The sequence below is a fragment of the Fusarium falciforme genome, chromosome 10 (genome assembly GCF_026873545.1).
Source record: "Fusarium falciforme chromosome 10, complete sequence".
Taxonomy (NCBI): domain Eukaryota; kingdom Fungi; phylum Ascomycota; class Sordariomycetes; order Hypocreales; family Nectriaceae; genus Fusarium; species Fusarium falciforme.
In genome coordinates this window covers 1,259,158-1,273,124 of record NC_070553.1, presented here as the reverse complement: position 1 = coordinate 1,273,124, position 13,967 = coordinate 1,259,158, and the positions used below count along the sequence as shown (strand labels likewise).

General features: G+C 52.1%; 4 protein-coding genes across 4 annotated transcripts; 2 read left to right on the top strand and 2 right to left on the bottom strand.

Annotated features, from left to right (window-relative positions):
• Positions 1-196: 196 nt before the first annotated feature.
• On the top strand, positions 197-4,993 carry NCS54_01229300 (Hypothetical protein; the record flags this gene model as incomplete). The annotated part of the gene is made up of 9 exons (XM_053157533.1): positions 197-636; positions 705-2,031; positions 2,104-2,313; positions 2,369-2,972; positions 3,029-3,390; positions 3,444-3,557; positions 3,610-4,397; positions 4,461-4,800; positions 4,856-4,993. The coding sequence occupies 9 exons, from the start codon at positions 197-199 to the stop codon at positions 4,991-4,993; spliced, it is 4,323 nt and encodes a 1,440-aa protein (XP_053013508.1).
• Positions 4,994-5,946: 953 nt separating this feature from the next.
• On the top strand, positions 5,947-7,794 carry NCS54_01229200 (Cytochrome P450 monooxygenase; the record flags this gene model as incomplete). Its single annotated transcript, XM_053157532.1, has 2 exons — positions 5,947-7,029; positions 7,084-7,794. 2 exons carry the CDS (start codon positions 5,947-5,949, stop codon positions 7,792-7,794), a joined length of 1,794 nt encoding a protein of 597 aa, XP_053013507.1.
• A 448-nt stretch (positions 7,795-8,242) lies between these two features.
• Positions 8,243-9,301, bottom strand: NCS54_01229100 (Hypothetical protein; the record flags this gene model as incomplete). The annotated part of the gene is made up of 1 exon (XM_053157531.1): positions 8,243-9,301. One exon carries the CDS (start codon positions 9,299-9,301, stop codon positions 8,243-8,245), a length of 1,059 nt encoding a protein of 352 aa, XP_053013506.1.
• Positions 9,302-10,805: 1,504 nt separating this feature from the next.
• Positions 10,806-12,272, bottom strand: NCS54_01229000 (Hypothetical protein; the record flags this gene model as incomplete). The annotated part of the gene is made up of 1 exon (XM_053157530.1): positions 10,806-12,272. The coding sequence occupies one exon, from the start codon at positions 12,270-12,272 to the stop codon at positions 10,806-10,808; it is 1,467 nt and encodes a 488-aa protein (XP_053013505.1).
• Positions 12,273-13,967: the final 1,695 nt, after the last annotated feature.

Genomic DNA, 13,967 nt, shown 5'->3' with positions numbered 1-13,967 from the left:
TATATTTCTCAATCCAAAAGTTTCGTTCTCACGGGACCACCACTGGTCTCCCCTTAGTGTAACTAAGGTACAAAATACGCTTGCGGGAGGAAACAACTGTGCCTCCATTCTTAAATTCAAGGCAGCCTTGTTCGAGTGAATGATTTAGGAACGTTCAAGTCACGGATTCTCTCAAGCCCGGTTTATAAACGCCAAAATGCGCCCATTCTTGTCGCCAATGTTGCTCGCAAATTCCAATCATGGTCCAGGATTTCATGCGGGCGAGCGTGAATCGGGCCACAATTCACACGTTATCGTTAGTCAGGAGGCAGAGGAGGCCATTGCCGAATTGCACAACACAATCACGAATGATTCTGACCCTAGGATTTCTGAGCTAGGAAAGTACTTGCGCAATGACCAGCAGTCCAGAATCAGGGCTTTCCCACTCAGCGTCTGCTTCAAGTCGGTGTCAGCCTATGGCCAACCGGGAGGGATAGCGCGGGTGAAAACTCTCAGGCATGCGATCTGGAGAACATTGACTTTCCAGGATGCCTATGAGTGGACTTTCAAGAGAGTGATATCTCCCGACAGGGTAGAAAAAGGTCAGGCTCTGATTCGCGACTTTTCAGGAGTCGTTCGGAGTGGGGAGATGATGCTGTAAGTTCACAGAATTGTCGTACTCGTTCGGGCCATCATAAGACTTGATCATTAATCATCAAGCGTAGTGTTCTCGGAAACCCTGGCGCTGGATGTAGCACTTTCTTGCGCATAATTGGAAACGACCACTCCTCATTCCTCGGCGTCAAGGGACACATTGCCTACTCTGGCCTCTCCCCTGACGAGGTCCAGAAGCGATTCCGCGGTGCAGTCTCATATGTGCCAGAGGATGACATCCACCTGCCAACTCTCACTGGTCGCCAGACATTAGAATTCGCCCTCCAGAATAAGACCCCTAAGAAATGCTCTGACCAGATCCCCCGGTTTCTGGACGAATTTGGGAGAGCTTTTGGGATGACTCAATCGATGGACACGCTCGTCGGCAATGAGTACATCAGAGGTATCTCGGGCGGCGAGAGGAAGCGCATTTCAATCTTGGAATCGTTGGCATCCGGTGCCTCGGTCCAAGCCTGGGATGGCTCAACCCGCGGTCTTGACGCCTCTTCCGCTCTTGATTACATCAAGTCTCTCCGTCTCATGACCGACGCTTGCCAGCGAGCAACAATCGTTTCCTTGTATCAAGCATCTGATACCATCTTCGGCCTCATGGACAAGGTCATGCTCATCGACCAAGGGAGGATGCTCTATCAAGGCCCTGCGAAGACGGCTGAGGCCTACTTTAATGCCCTCGGCTACAACCGTCTTCCCCGACAAACCATGAGCGACTTTCTCACAAGTATTGCATCCGGACAAGTGAGTAGCCTTCGCGTTAGAAATAACTCGAGCGTACCCAAGTCTGCTCTGGGCCTTGAGCAGGCGTTCAGGGCCAGCCAGGCGTTCAAGGATGTTCAAGATGACATCCATCGGTATGAAAGTGAGTTTGAGGAGCACCAGTCTAGCTCCCAGACCGGTGTCGAAGGGCCTTCACGAACGTCTAAAGCCTTGAAACACCACACTAGCCTGCAGAAGTCGAAGTATGTTGTGACCACGTCTTCTTACAACACATCTTTCTTTCGGCAAGTTCTCTGGTGTGCTCGGAGGGAATTCTGGCAATTAAACGGACACCGAGCACCCCTCATTTCCAAGCTTGTGTGCGTTTTTGTCTGCGCATTTCTGCTCTCCTCGATGTTCTACAACATGCCAGACGATACAGATGGCGTCTTCTCCAGGGGTGGATTCTGCTTCTATGCTGCGGGATTGGTTGCCTGGTTCCAGTTGGGGGAGCTGGACAACGCTTTCTCTGGCAGAGATGTCGTCAGTCGACAAAAACGATATGCTATGGTTCGACCAAGTGCCGTGGTCGCTGGGAAAACGCTGATGGATATCCTCATCGTTTTCATCCAAACAGCAGTCTTTTCGCTGATATCTTATTTTCTCAGCGGATTGAGGTCAGATGTACGTTTCGAGCCTCGTATTTTGCCTTGGTGGCTTATTATTACTCATGAACGAAGCTAACAATGAAGGTAGGCGGGGTCATTTTTTGCATTCCTGAGCTCCATCTTCCTCTGTACCATGGCATTCACGGCATGCTTTCGCGTCTTTGGGGCGGCGTCTGCTCATCTTGAAGTTGCCCTCAGATACTGTGGCCTCTTTTCACTTATTACCATGGCATGTGGAGGCTATCTGAGACCGATTGACCGCTTGGTGTCAGATGTGCCATGGGTTGGGTGGCTTGGAGTGAGTTACAGACCTTGGTGGCAATTTTGCGGCTAATAATAGTGGCTCTTGACAGTACCTGACGCCAGCGTTCTACACCTTCGAGATCTTGATGGTGGTCGAGTTCCGTGGCCGCGAATTCCCTTGTGGCAAGGCCTCTATCATCCCTGCTGGCCCAGCTTACAACGATACGTCCTACCAAGTTTGCGCTTACAGAGGCATTTCCCCCGGACAACTGAGCTTGAATGGAGATGATTACGTCAAGGACGAATTCGGTTTCAGCTTCGACAACGTTGGTCGTAACTATGGCATCCTGATACTATTCCTTGTTGCTCCTTGCCTCCTCAACATGTGGCTGGTTGAGAACGTGGATTGGGTCAGTGGACAAACCCAAGCCCTCGAGTCCGCTCACGATGTCAAAGCACCTCTCTCGTCCCAAAAATGCGACGAAGAAAGTACAGATGAGCGCAGAGTACAAGAGAGAGAAAAGCCGGACATGACTACGCGACAAGCGAACGGCTCTTTCCGGGGGTCTGGCATGGCATTTTCTTGGCGCAATATCAACTACAGTGTCCGACAGCACAACAAAGACAAGCAGCTTTTGAGGAATGTGTCCGGGTTTTGCAGGCCAGGAACTCTCACTGCTCTTGTTGGAAGTTCCGGAGCCGGCAAAAGCACCCGTAAGATGAACTTGGGGATACACGTGTGCAGGTTGGATTGCTAACGGTGATTGAAGTGATGACTGTCCTGTCTCAACAGGCCGCGGGAGATGTGTCGGGCGAAATAAAGGTTGATAATGACGAAATTGACCCCTCGTTTGGACGCCGGATCGGGTTCTGCCAGCAAATGGACATTCACCTCGAGACAAGTACAGTGCGCGAGGCTTTTGAGTTCTCCGCACTCTTGAGGCAGAATTCGAAGATCAGCAGAGAGGACAAGATCACATATGTTTCCAAGATTCTAGACATTCTTGAAATGTCCGAATTACAAAACATACTGATCAGGTCGCTCTCGCTCGAACAGAAGAAGCGGACAACAATTGGTGTAGAGCTCTGCGCCAACCCAGATCTCCTACTGTTTCTGGATGAGCCAACAAGCGTGAGTTGGGCATATTTTGACGACCTGAATTGTTCAAACTAATTTTAGATTAGGGTCTAGATGGCCAAGGAGCAATGAGCATCGTCAGATTGCTTCGGCGTCTGGCAGATAGCGGTCAAACGATTCTATGTACAATTCACCAGGCCAGTCAAGAGCAATTCGAGCTTGTAAGTTCACAACTATTTCGGGTAACGGACATTCACTTACTTGTAACACAAGTTTGACCGTGTGCTTGCCCTCGACCGAGGCGGTCAAGTTTATTATTTCGGAGACATTGGCGTTAACGGCAGGGCAGTCATAGATTATTTTACCAGACACGGCGTGACAGTCGAGCCAGACAAGAACGTGGCTGACCTCTTAATAGAGGTCACTGCCCGAAAGTCAAGGGATGCAGAGCACGACTGGTGCCAGATTTGGCAGGATTCGGATGAGGTTGCCGTGGTCCTGAGAACGATTGACACTATCACTACCGCCGTGCGACAAGCTCCTAGAGAACAGGGCCCATCAGTGCCGCACGACCAGTACGCCTCACCGACATACCAGCAAATACTCTTCTTGACGAAAAGAACGTTGTTGCAATACTGGCGCACCCCGGATTACATTTACTCGCGACTTTACTGCTCCTTCGCCCACTCGCTCCTGAATGGGTTGATTTTCCTGAGACTGGGCAACACGCGGGCCGATATGCAGTACCGGATCTTCTCATGCTTCCTGATCTTGATGATCATACCCGAGTTCATCAATGCATGCGCAATGATGTTTGATGACAACAGGAGCGTGTGGCTCGGGCGGGAATACCCGGGCCGAATTTACGGCTGGGTCGCCTTCACAACAGCGAATGTCATCGCCGAGATTCCTTATGCCCTTGCCGGAGGAGTGCTCTTTTACGTCTTGTTCTACTTCATCGTGGGCCTCCCGCTTGGGGAGCCGGCAGGATACACATTCCTTATGATGATGATGTTTCATCTCTTCTCGACTTCATGGGGCCAGTGGATCGTAGCGCTAAGGTAACATCCCATGGGTGTCCGTCGATACCCGGTCGGAATGATGCTGAGACTGACAATGTGCAGCACTGATAAACGCATGGCTGCCAATATAATGCCGTTCTTTGTCGTTATGTGCGAGTTTTTCAACGGTGTCCTACAGCCGAAGGAGCTCATGCCTGTTGTGTGGCGCTACACGATGTACTACATTGGGCCGTTCACCTACTGGATCTCAGGGATTGTGGCAATGATTCTCGGCAGAGTCTCTGTCAGATGCCTCGACTCAGAGTTGATCCGCTTTGAAGTGCCTCCCAACACAACATGCGGCGAGTATGCCAATGCCTGGCTTTCGGGCAGTAAAGGGTACTTGGAAAACCCTTCAGCTTTTGGCGATTGTGGCTACTGCCAGTATGCCGCCGGTGAGGACGTAAGTAGCTGCTTCAATCTACCCTTAATTAGCACCAGGACTGACGGCTTGTTAGTATTTAGATTCTATTGGTCTTGACAAGGCTGTTGGTTGGCCTTATCTGGGCATCTTTGCTCTCTTTACGGTTACGAACTATGGCTTGGTATATTTGTTCGTGTATGTTAGATCGGCTAGAGGTTGGCTACCTTGGTAGTAAGGAGGGGCAATATTGTATCATCGTCTTGGGATTGTTTATGAGGCGAGACATAGCTCGAGTGCTGCAAGGAGACGCCTGTAATATTGAACAATTTTCCGCCAAGATTCTCGAGAACAACAGCCATCATACTTGGTGCCTGTACAAAGTTTCGACTCCTAACCAGGTATTTTTCGCCCTTGCCAGACTTGAGACAGGGTTCTCACAAGTGGAGTTCAAGTAATTGCCTCTCAGCCCCTGCCGCTCTATGTGTTTGCTTGCCACCTGGTAGGTCAGAGTCCCGCGACCTCCGTATATGATGCTAAGTGGGCTCGCCACGACAATAATGCATGCCGAAACTGATCGCATACTTTCAGTAATAGAATATTTATTTAGCAGGGGATCGAAGCTCGTTCTAACAAAGAGTATGAGCATCAGTTAGGGCAACTGTGCTATGGATGAGTTTCTTTCTCCACAGCATCTCGACAGCATGCTTGCCATCCATAAACTGGCCAGGCTCACTCGCCAAGATTTCCGCGGACTCCGTCTACCCCTTAGTCCTCTTCTTCTTGCCGCTAGATGTTCATCATGAAACAATTCTGCGTCTTGACCTTGCCCCCAATGTGACGGGATCCGCAGGTTACGCCCGGGATCCGCGGATTACGCTCTGGCCTTGTGAGCTCCGGGTTTATGCGAGCTTTGGCTAACGCTACTTACGCTCGAAAGAGGAGATGTAACGGCTAAGAAGGGCTACGTCACTGAAACTCCCTGGCTGCGGAATCCGACAAGCCCGGATGGCTGACAAACGTCGCAACGGACGTTGGCTCATCGTACTTGCGGAATGGATAAAGGAAAGACTTGATATAAGTGTAGTTGACAGACAACAGCCAAATGCAGCAGCAATTTCATCAATCTAGTTTGGACACAACTGGTTCAGCATTGTTACCTTGCACTTCAAATCACAGCGCCACACGATGGAGAAGACACACATCCTCGATCAAGCGGAGATTGGGTTCTCAGTTAATCGTCCAACTGCCCTCTACACCATCTTCGGGGGTCTCTTCTTGATCGTTTTGCACGCAATCTACCGGTCACTTCTTCCAAGGCCGTTTCCAGGAATTCCTTACAACAAATCTGCCGTCAAGAATCTTTTCGGCGATGGACCGGAGTTGACAAAGTTCTTCCTCGAAACTGGAGAGGTCGGTCTCTGGCTTTCGCGCCAGATCAAGAAGCACAACAGCCCTATTTTCCAGGCCTTCGTCCGACCTTTTAGCAACCCATGGGTTGTCATTGCAGATTTCCAGGAGTCACAAGACATATGCCTCCGCCGAGCCAGGGAATTTGACCGTTCCCCGTACTGGGCTGACCTCTTCGCTGGACCGGCGCCTCTCGGACACATCCACCTACCTTCTAACAACGTATGGAAGGGACATCGGCGCCTGCTTCAGGATCTCATGCTTCCTGCGTTTCTGCAAAACGTGGCCGCCCCAGCAATCTACTCGAACGCTCTGGATTTGCTCCATCTCTGGCAAAACAAATGTGACATTGCCAACGGGCGGCCGTTTGACGCGGAAAAGGACATCTTCTACACTGCGCTTGACGCGGTCACCAGCTTTTCTTTCGGCGCATCATTTAACCACAAAGCTACTGTTCCACAGCTAAAGGAGCTAGAGGCCCGGCGGAAGAGCATCACCATGCTTCAAGGGTCGATTACCAGCAGGGATGCGGAGATAAAATTCCCAAAAGCCCACATCGGCGACGAGCTCCAGGCCGTTCTTACCATCACAGATGCGGTTGAGGGACAGAACTCCACATTATTCCCCAGGATCAAATGGTGGCGAAGAGAGACGTTCGAACCGGGCCTCCGGAACGCATGTAACATCAGGAGAGAGCTCTGCCGAAAAGAGATCTTCAAAGCCGTCACTCAACTTGAGAAACATGGTGACGATGAGAATTGGGCCCGCTCTGCCATAGATCTCATGGTCCGCCGGGAAAAGTTGACCGCTGCCAAGGAAGGCCGCGAACCCCAGTACTACACCGACCACATGATTGACGAGGTAAGCCTTTGCGAACATTACCCATGCCATCTCTATTCTAACGCTCCTGTTCAGGTTTTTGTACTCATAGTTGCCGGGCACGATACCACGAGCACGACTATCGTCTGGGGCATCAAATTCCTGGCTGACCACCAAGACGCCCAAAGGAAGCTACGCACTGCCCTCCAAGTCGCCCATCCCGATGCCTTTGCTGAGAAAAGAAACCCAACTACTGCCGAGATCATGAGGCCCAACGTGGCCCCTTACCTTGACGCAACTATTGAGGAAATAGTTCGCCTCAGCGGCACATCGGACGGCGTCCAGAGGGTTGCCACGGTGGACACGGAGATCCTCGGCCACCCCATCCCAAAAGGCACCGAGCTTTGGCTGCTGGGCATGGGACCCAGCATGCTCGAGCCGGCTTTCAAGATAGATGATAAACTTCGCAGTGAAAGCTCCCAAAAGGTCGGCGTTGAGGGCCGGGTTCGCGCCTGGGATGAGACTTCCGACATGGCTGCTTTCACGCCCGAACGCTGGATGCAGGATGAGAACGGGAACCCCACATTCGATGCTCTCTCTGGGCCATCGCTGACCTTTGGCTTGGGTACGCGTGGCTGCTACGGGAGAAAGCTGGCGTATGTGGAGATGCGACTCATCTTCACGCTCATCATTTGGAACTTTGAGCTTTTGCCTTGTCCGCCGGAGCTCTCAGGATATGAGGCGATTACTGGTGTTACCCGAAAGCCGCAGAAAGCCTATGCCCGTCTTCAGAAGGTCATTCTTTAGGATTAGATTCAACCATGAGGATCATGGCCTCCAGTATGTCAGAGATTGTTACGCGGGAAGCTGGACAAGAATGAATACAAATTTGATCCCTTCAGCATTTGAGGACAATATGTTCTACGGTTGATGTACCGAGTTAACTATCTACCATGTAAGCGCTTTCTTAGTCCTAAAGTCTGTGGCGGCGAAGAGGATCCCGCCGTGAAATAAAGAGAAGGGGACGGCCGAGAGGAACAGTGATTCCTTGCGGCGAGATCTGATAGCCTTGTAGCACCGTATAGCTAGGTATTTCTCTCATGGGCAGAAAACCCATTCTCCCACCGAAAGAATGAATTAGTCGATGTGTTGACAATGTGTTCTTATTATAGTTGAAGCCCGGCCCTTGATGGGTTAACTGAACCAGAAGATCGAATGAATTAGTCAAGGTGTCTAAGATACGCATCGTCCCCTTCTAACCAGTAATACGCCCAAGAAACTCGCCGGCTAATTTGGCGCCCAGCACCGCCTCCTTTTCAAACTGCAACAAGGGGCCCGAGTTGAGGATATCGTGGGGGGCAAGATCCTCGACAGCTAATTCAACGCTAGTCCCAGCGCCGCGTAAACCCTCCAGTAACCTCATGATTTCGCCAAATAGCAATTCCTTCCCACCGACGTGTACCCATATTGGTGATTCACTTCGAAAGGGGCTATATACAGGAGAAATGTATGGATCCATCGCTGATACGGCCCCGTCACCTGTGAGCGCCTCGACGCCCCAGACACCGAAACTGCTGTGAATGTAATCCGAGGAATAGTTTGGGAGCGCCTCGGCATTTTTTGGGCCCTTGGCCAAGGCGAGGTCAACCCACGGAGACCACAGCATCACGGCGCGTGGCCACGGCAAGTCGGCCTCGGAACCAAAGCTAGATACGTAGCGTAGCAGAGCTAGTGCGAGGTTACCACCAGCAGAGTCGCCGCTCAAGACGATCCTGGATGGCGCGATTCCAAGCTCGTGAACCAAGTAAGAGTATGAGGAGATGGCGTCTTGGAGAGCAGCGGGGAACCGGCCCCCTGGGTTGTTAGATAACCTGTACTGTGGGGTAAAGATGTGCGTGCATGGCGTATTCTGAAGCAGTGTTCGAGAAAGGAATCCCATGTCGTTGTCCCGGCCGTCGCCCGCTACATACGCACCGCCGTGAAAGTGAAGGGCCACGACTTGATCCTGCTGTGCCCTCGGCAGTGCGGGTATGGGAGCCGGAGACCAGGTCCCGCCGACCTTTCCTGGTTGGATGGCAACTCCGTCAGTTGGGCCTTTGAACCGCGCCGGGGCTGCTGGGGACACAACGACGAATCTGTCACCCTCTGATCCAGGCTCGAGAGAAAGCGGTGCTGGCATGCGGAGTGCAGATTGGTGCTTGACAAGGGCTTTGACGAGCCGCAGAGCAAACGCCTGCCGGAACGACCAGGAAGGGTGTGGACGACTGAATCGCATCAGGTTCGCGAACACGGCATGGGCAACAGCTAGTAACATGGCCGGCGGTATAATAAACAGAATATACATAGCCTTGAAAGGCTGCCTCGACCACAAAGAGTGCATCTTTAAGATATATCAGTGTTCGAGTCTAGCATACGGTGAGGAACAAGCAGTGATGGCTCCCACCGCACCAGGGACTGGCCCGGGTGTTTTATTGACATCTTTCTCTTGAGACTTTGTGCCATCACCCCTTGCAAGGGCCAGCACACAATTTGATAGCTACTCCATGCGGCAGAAGTCTTTTGGCTTCGTCACGCCGTTTGACCAGAGTCCGCGGGCTCCGGGGGGCATGCTTCCCCGCAATGATGTCTCTTTGTAGCGAACTACGGACGCAGCGAGCGGGACACGTCGATGTTGTCTCCTCAGAAATCCGTACATCAAGAATGCCGCCTGGAGTCCGCGGGCTCCAGGCAGCAACGCAGCATGATGCAGTGCATGAAACTGGATCGTCGACGGTCAGTGCTTTGGATAAGGAAATCAAACAATCAACCAAGCATCGGACACTGTACAATCGAACCGTCGCCGCTGATCGCTGGGCCCGGGTCTAACCGCGAACCCAGAGACTGCTGGCATCTTTTCGACACGGCAAGCCCTCGCACCCGCCCATTCTCCAGGCTCCCATCCTAGGCAGCGGACTCTTCCCAATCCTTAACCTTTGCTGGGACCCTAGTTCGATTTACAACACGGCTGCCTCTACACAACGTCCGTGCTGGAAGTTTGAACCTCCAATACGGTCTTTGAAGAAAACATACCTGCCTGTCGTACATCCGCTGGAATGATGTACCCGGCCGAGAACCACCAGTTTGACGTCTTTTGTCACTGGCATGCCCTTGCTAGAGACTCGGAGAGTGCGTCTGGTAACGACTGGCGACGAACTTTTTGACGAACCCTTTGTGGTGATACTGCCAGAGTCCCCGGGCCTTTCCATGGATGCAACGATATTGAGGCCCCACTGCGACGAGTTCCCCAGAAAGAGGGTGGCAGATCAGAAGAAGAAGGGCGGCAGCGTGGGGCTAGCCCCTGTTCCCTGGGGCTCACGTACCCGGCCAACGACGAGATCCTCGTCTTCGCTGGCGGTAAGGTTATACGACATATGCCCGGCCGGGGCATGCACCCCTGCCACCAGCTGGTTCGCGATTGTTATCTTGATGCAAGCGCATATATGGATGGCAGGCGATGGACGATTTACGGCAAAGAAGCAGGTTGTTAATCTTGTTTAAGCTGTATCCTGTCGTGAAATTGGCCGCTTGTTACGCAGGCACGTACCACAGCTCCCGGAGATCTCTTCTTCGATCCCCTGTCTCTTCATTCTCACCATAATACGGCAATTACGATCATCAGTTCTCAAAGCACCTCCATGGGCACTGTATCAGTGGCATTTCTATTGGCTTCTCTGTTTCTGACGAAAATCAATTCCAAGCACATCTGACGGCCCATAGCATGGAGCAATGTTTGCGTACACATTGAATATTGCGGGAGTCTTCTCTGGACAACGAGTGAATCAAGAATACTCCAATCCAGTCTTGATGTCTCCCCAGACCGACTTCCAGTAATCAGGCAGATAATTCCACCTGTGCGCCCACGGGCCCGTGCCTCCCTGGGGAAATTTGGAGTCTGCGTCTCGCACATACGTAGCCGAGATTTGGAACAAAGGCCGCGGCTGCATTCGCTCTGGGTGTTCCAGACGGGGTGTGGCGCTCAAAGCGCACTCTCGCTTTATTTGGTGGAGAATGCGCACGACGGCCTTTCCAGTTACCTCGGCCCCCAAGGTCCAGGACGCGTTTACATAACCAAGAACAAGCGCTAGGTTCGGGAGGTCCTGAAGCATGAAGCCCTTCCAGAGGAACTTTTTCGAAAAATCCACAGCCTGACCATCCACGGACACACGGATGCCGCCAGCCAATCGCAGCTTGAGACCGGTGGCGGTAATGATCATGTCTGGCCGTAAGGTTTCTCCAGAGTCCAGTTGAATCGCATTCTCCGTCACCTCCTTGATAGTATCAGTTACCACGCTTGCTTTCCCGGACCTCAAGGCAGCGAAGAAGTCGCCGTCGGGGCAAGCACAGAAGCGTTGCCTCCAAGGCTGGTAGCGCGGCTCGAAGTGCGGATCGACAGGAACAGACGATGGAAGAAGATTCGCCGTCTCGCCGCGGATGAGTGATCGGGCAAATTCGGGGAAGAAAATGCAGAAGTAATAGAACAGATAGTCAACGATCATGTGGCGAAATCGTGTGACACTCCAAGCAAGCCTTGATGGCAGAACAAAACTCTCCAGCTTGGCCAAGCTGTCGTGTTGGGAAACCGAGCCGACGTAGGTCGGGCTGCGTTGAAGCATAGTGATGTGCTTGGCCTTCTCGGCCATGGCGGGAACAATGGTGATGGCGGTGGCGCCGCTGCCGATGACGACGATGTTTTCGTTGGTGTAGTCAAGGTTCTCCGGCCAGAACTGTGGGTGGATCACAGGGCCCTGGAAGTTTTTGATTCCCGGTATGTGAGCTTGGAGAGGCTCATCGTAGTCGTAGTATCCCGTACCTAGGACTAGGAACCGAGCGTGTATGGTCGAGTGGCCTTCCCTCGTTTGGACATCCAACACCCAGAGACTCTGCTTGGAGGACCAGTTCGCAGAGACAACTTTGTGATTGAAGCAGATCTTTTTATCGATGCCGAATTTCGCAGCAGATTCGGTCATGTAATTGGCGATTTCAGATCCGGGCGCCAGAACTCCATCTCTATCCCAGGGACTCCATGGGAAGCCGAAAGTGAAAATGTCCGAGTCGGATCTGATGCCAGGATACTTGAATAGATCCCAGGTGCCTCCGATGTTGTCTCTTGCCTCGAGTATAGTATAGGACGTGGGCTGGGGCGCCCCCTTCTGGATATGGTATGCTGTGTTGATGCCAGAGATTCCTGCTCCGACTATGACAACATCGAAGACGACGGTAGGAGACTTGGGGTTGTCGGTTGACATGATGGAAGTGTTGGCTGCTGTTGTGGTCTTGACTGTGAAAGGGCCTTGAACTAGAACTAAATGATGTTTCTGTTGTACATGTACTCATTATTCCGTGTAGAATCTACTTAAATATCCCAATGCCACTGGGTTGCCTTTCCGCCTCGGTGTCCGCGGATGTCTCGTCTCAGAACCCCTCTCTTCCGCCACTAGAGCAGCCCCGTCAACTCCAGGATCGACAACCTGTTAGCTTTACAAGATGGCCCCGGCGCAGACCGAAGCGATGAAATTTAATTAGTAACATAGATGCATCTGAATACCCCACGGGGTCCGGGGCCCCCGGCTCCAAGACTCTGCATCACATCTGTGGGGCTGAGATCTGGGTTGCCCCCGAGGTAGGCCTTCTTAGCGGCTTCTGGACATCGGAAGGAGCACTGGTGGATTAGGACCAGGCGTCTGAATCTCAGCTGATCGCCGTCGCGGTGCTGGCCCATGTACAAAATACACATCCCCTCCTTCGGCAGCAAGTAGTTGAAAGGTCTTGCCAACCTCGGGTCGGTAAGGAACGGCGCCTCGGCGCAATTTTCAAACTCAAGTCCGGTTCCTGTGCCCGAGCCTGGCCCCTGCGCCGAACTGTGCTTGACTCAAGCGTACGTCAGTCATGATATTTGTTGCTGATAACGACCCGTCCAAAATTGTTGAATATGTGGCAAAAGGAAGCTATTGGAAGCTGCGGGAAGAGGACGAATTAGCCATGGGAATATCGCCACTCAAGATGATTCCACATCTCGTAGAAAAGGCATGTATAACCTCGCTTGAGCCCTGAAAGGAGAAGGGACGCACAGAAAGAAATACACACACAATTCATCTCAATATCTGACAACACCCCTCAATCATTCTTGTACGCCAGAGGCAGCCGTCCTCCAAACCATCAGCAGTATCGTCCTAGTTTATCGTAAGGTATTGCAGGAGTACAATGCCCAGTTATTGGGGTATATATGATAGGTTTGGCACGCAGTAGAGCCGGGCGAGGCCGAATTCTCTAGAACTCAGCAACACAAGACATGTCAATGGAACTCTAGCATGGTTGTTGGATGTATCTTACTCAGTGCCTCGGCACCTAAAGCGTCAGATGATCCCCCAAGGCATTCGTCTTGTGCCAACATAGTAACTATGGGCACAGTAACAGTGTCGACGTAGGTGAATGACTGCCTCAATAGGCGTCGGCCTCTACCTGGGCCAAGCTGCAAACCCCCATCCATTTCGACAACCCTCGACATGCCCCACTGGCGGCTCGAGAATCTGTGACTCTCTTGTCTCAATCATAGAGAGTGTTCTGAAAAATTGATCTCGGACGCTTGGAGCGGAACGAGGCTTCGGCGAGTGAGAAGATGCAAACGACACATATCGCCCCGCCCACAGAGCGTGGTATCGACGATCATGATCCAGTAGATATCTAGGAAACCGTGGCATCACTAAGAGAGGGCTGGAGCATGTTGGGAGCACAGCCGGTGACGACTTCGCCCACAGGGATGAGGGTGGTGACGAGGCCGATAACAACAGAGATCGTCGGTATGAGACCGGACCGTCCGGCATTTTTAACTTGGATTGCTAGCCGGACATAGCAAACGCAGAGAGGCTATGATATCTCTTCGAGCCCTTGGGTAGCTAGAGCAGGCAAAGAGCGGCTACCAAGAATTTGCTTCTCTTCAAATC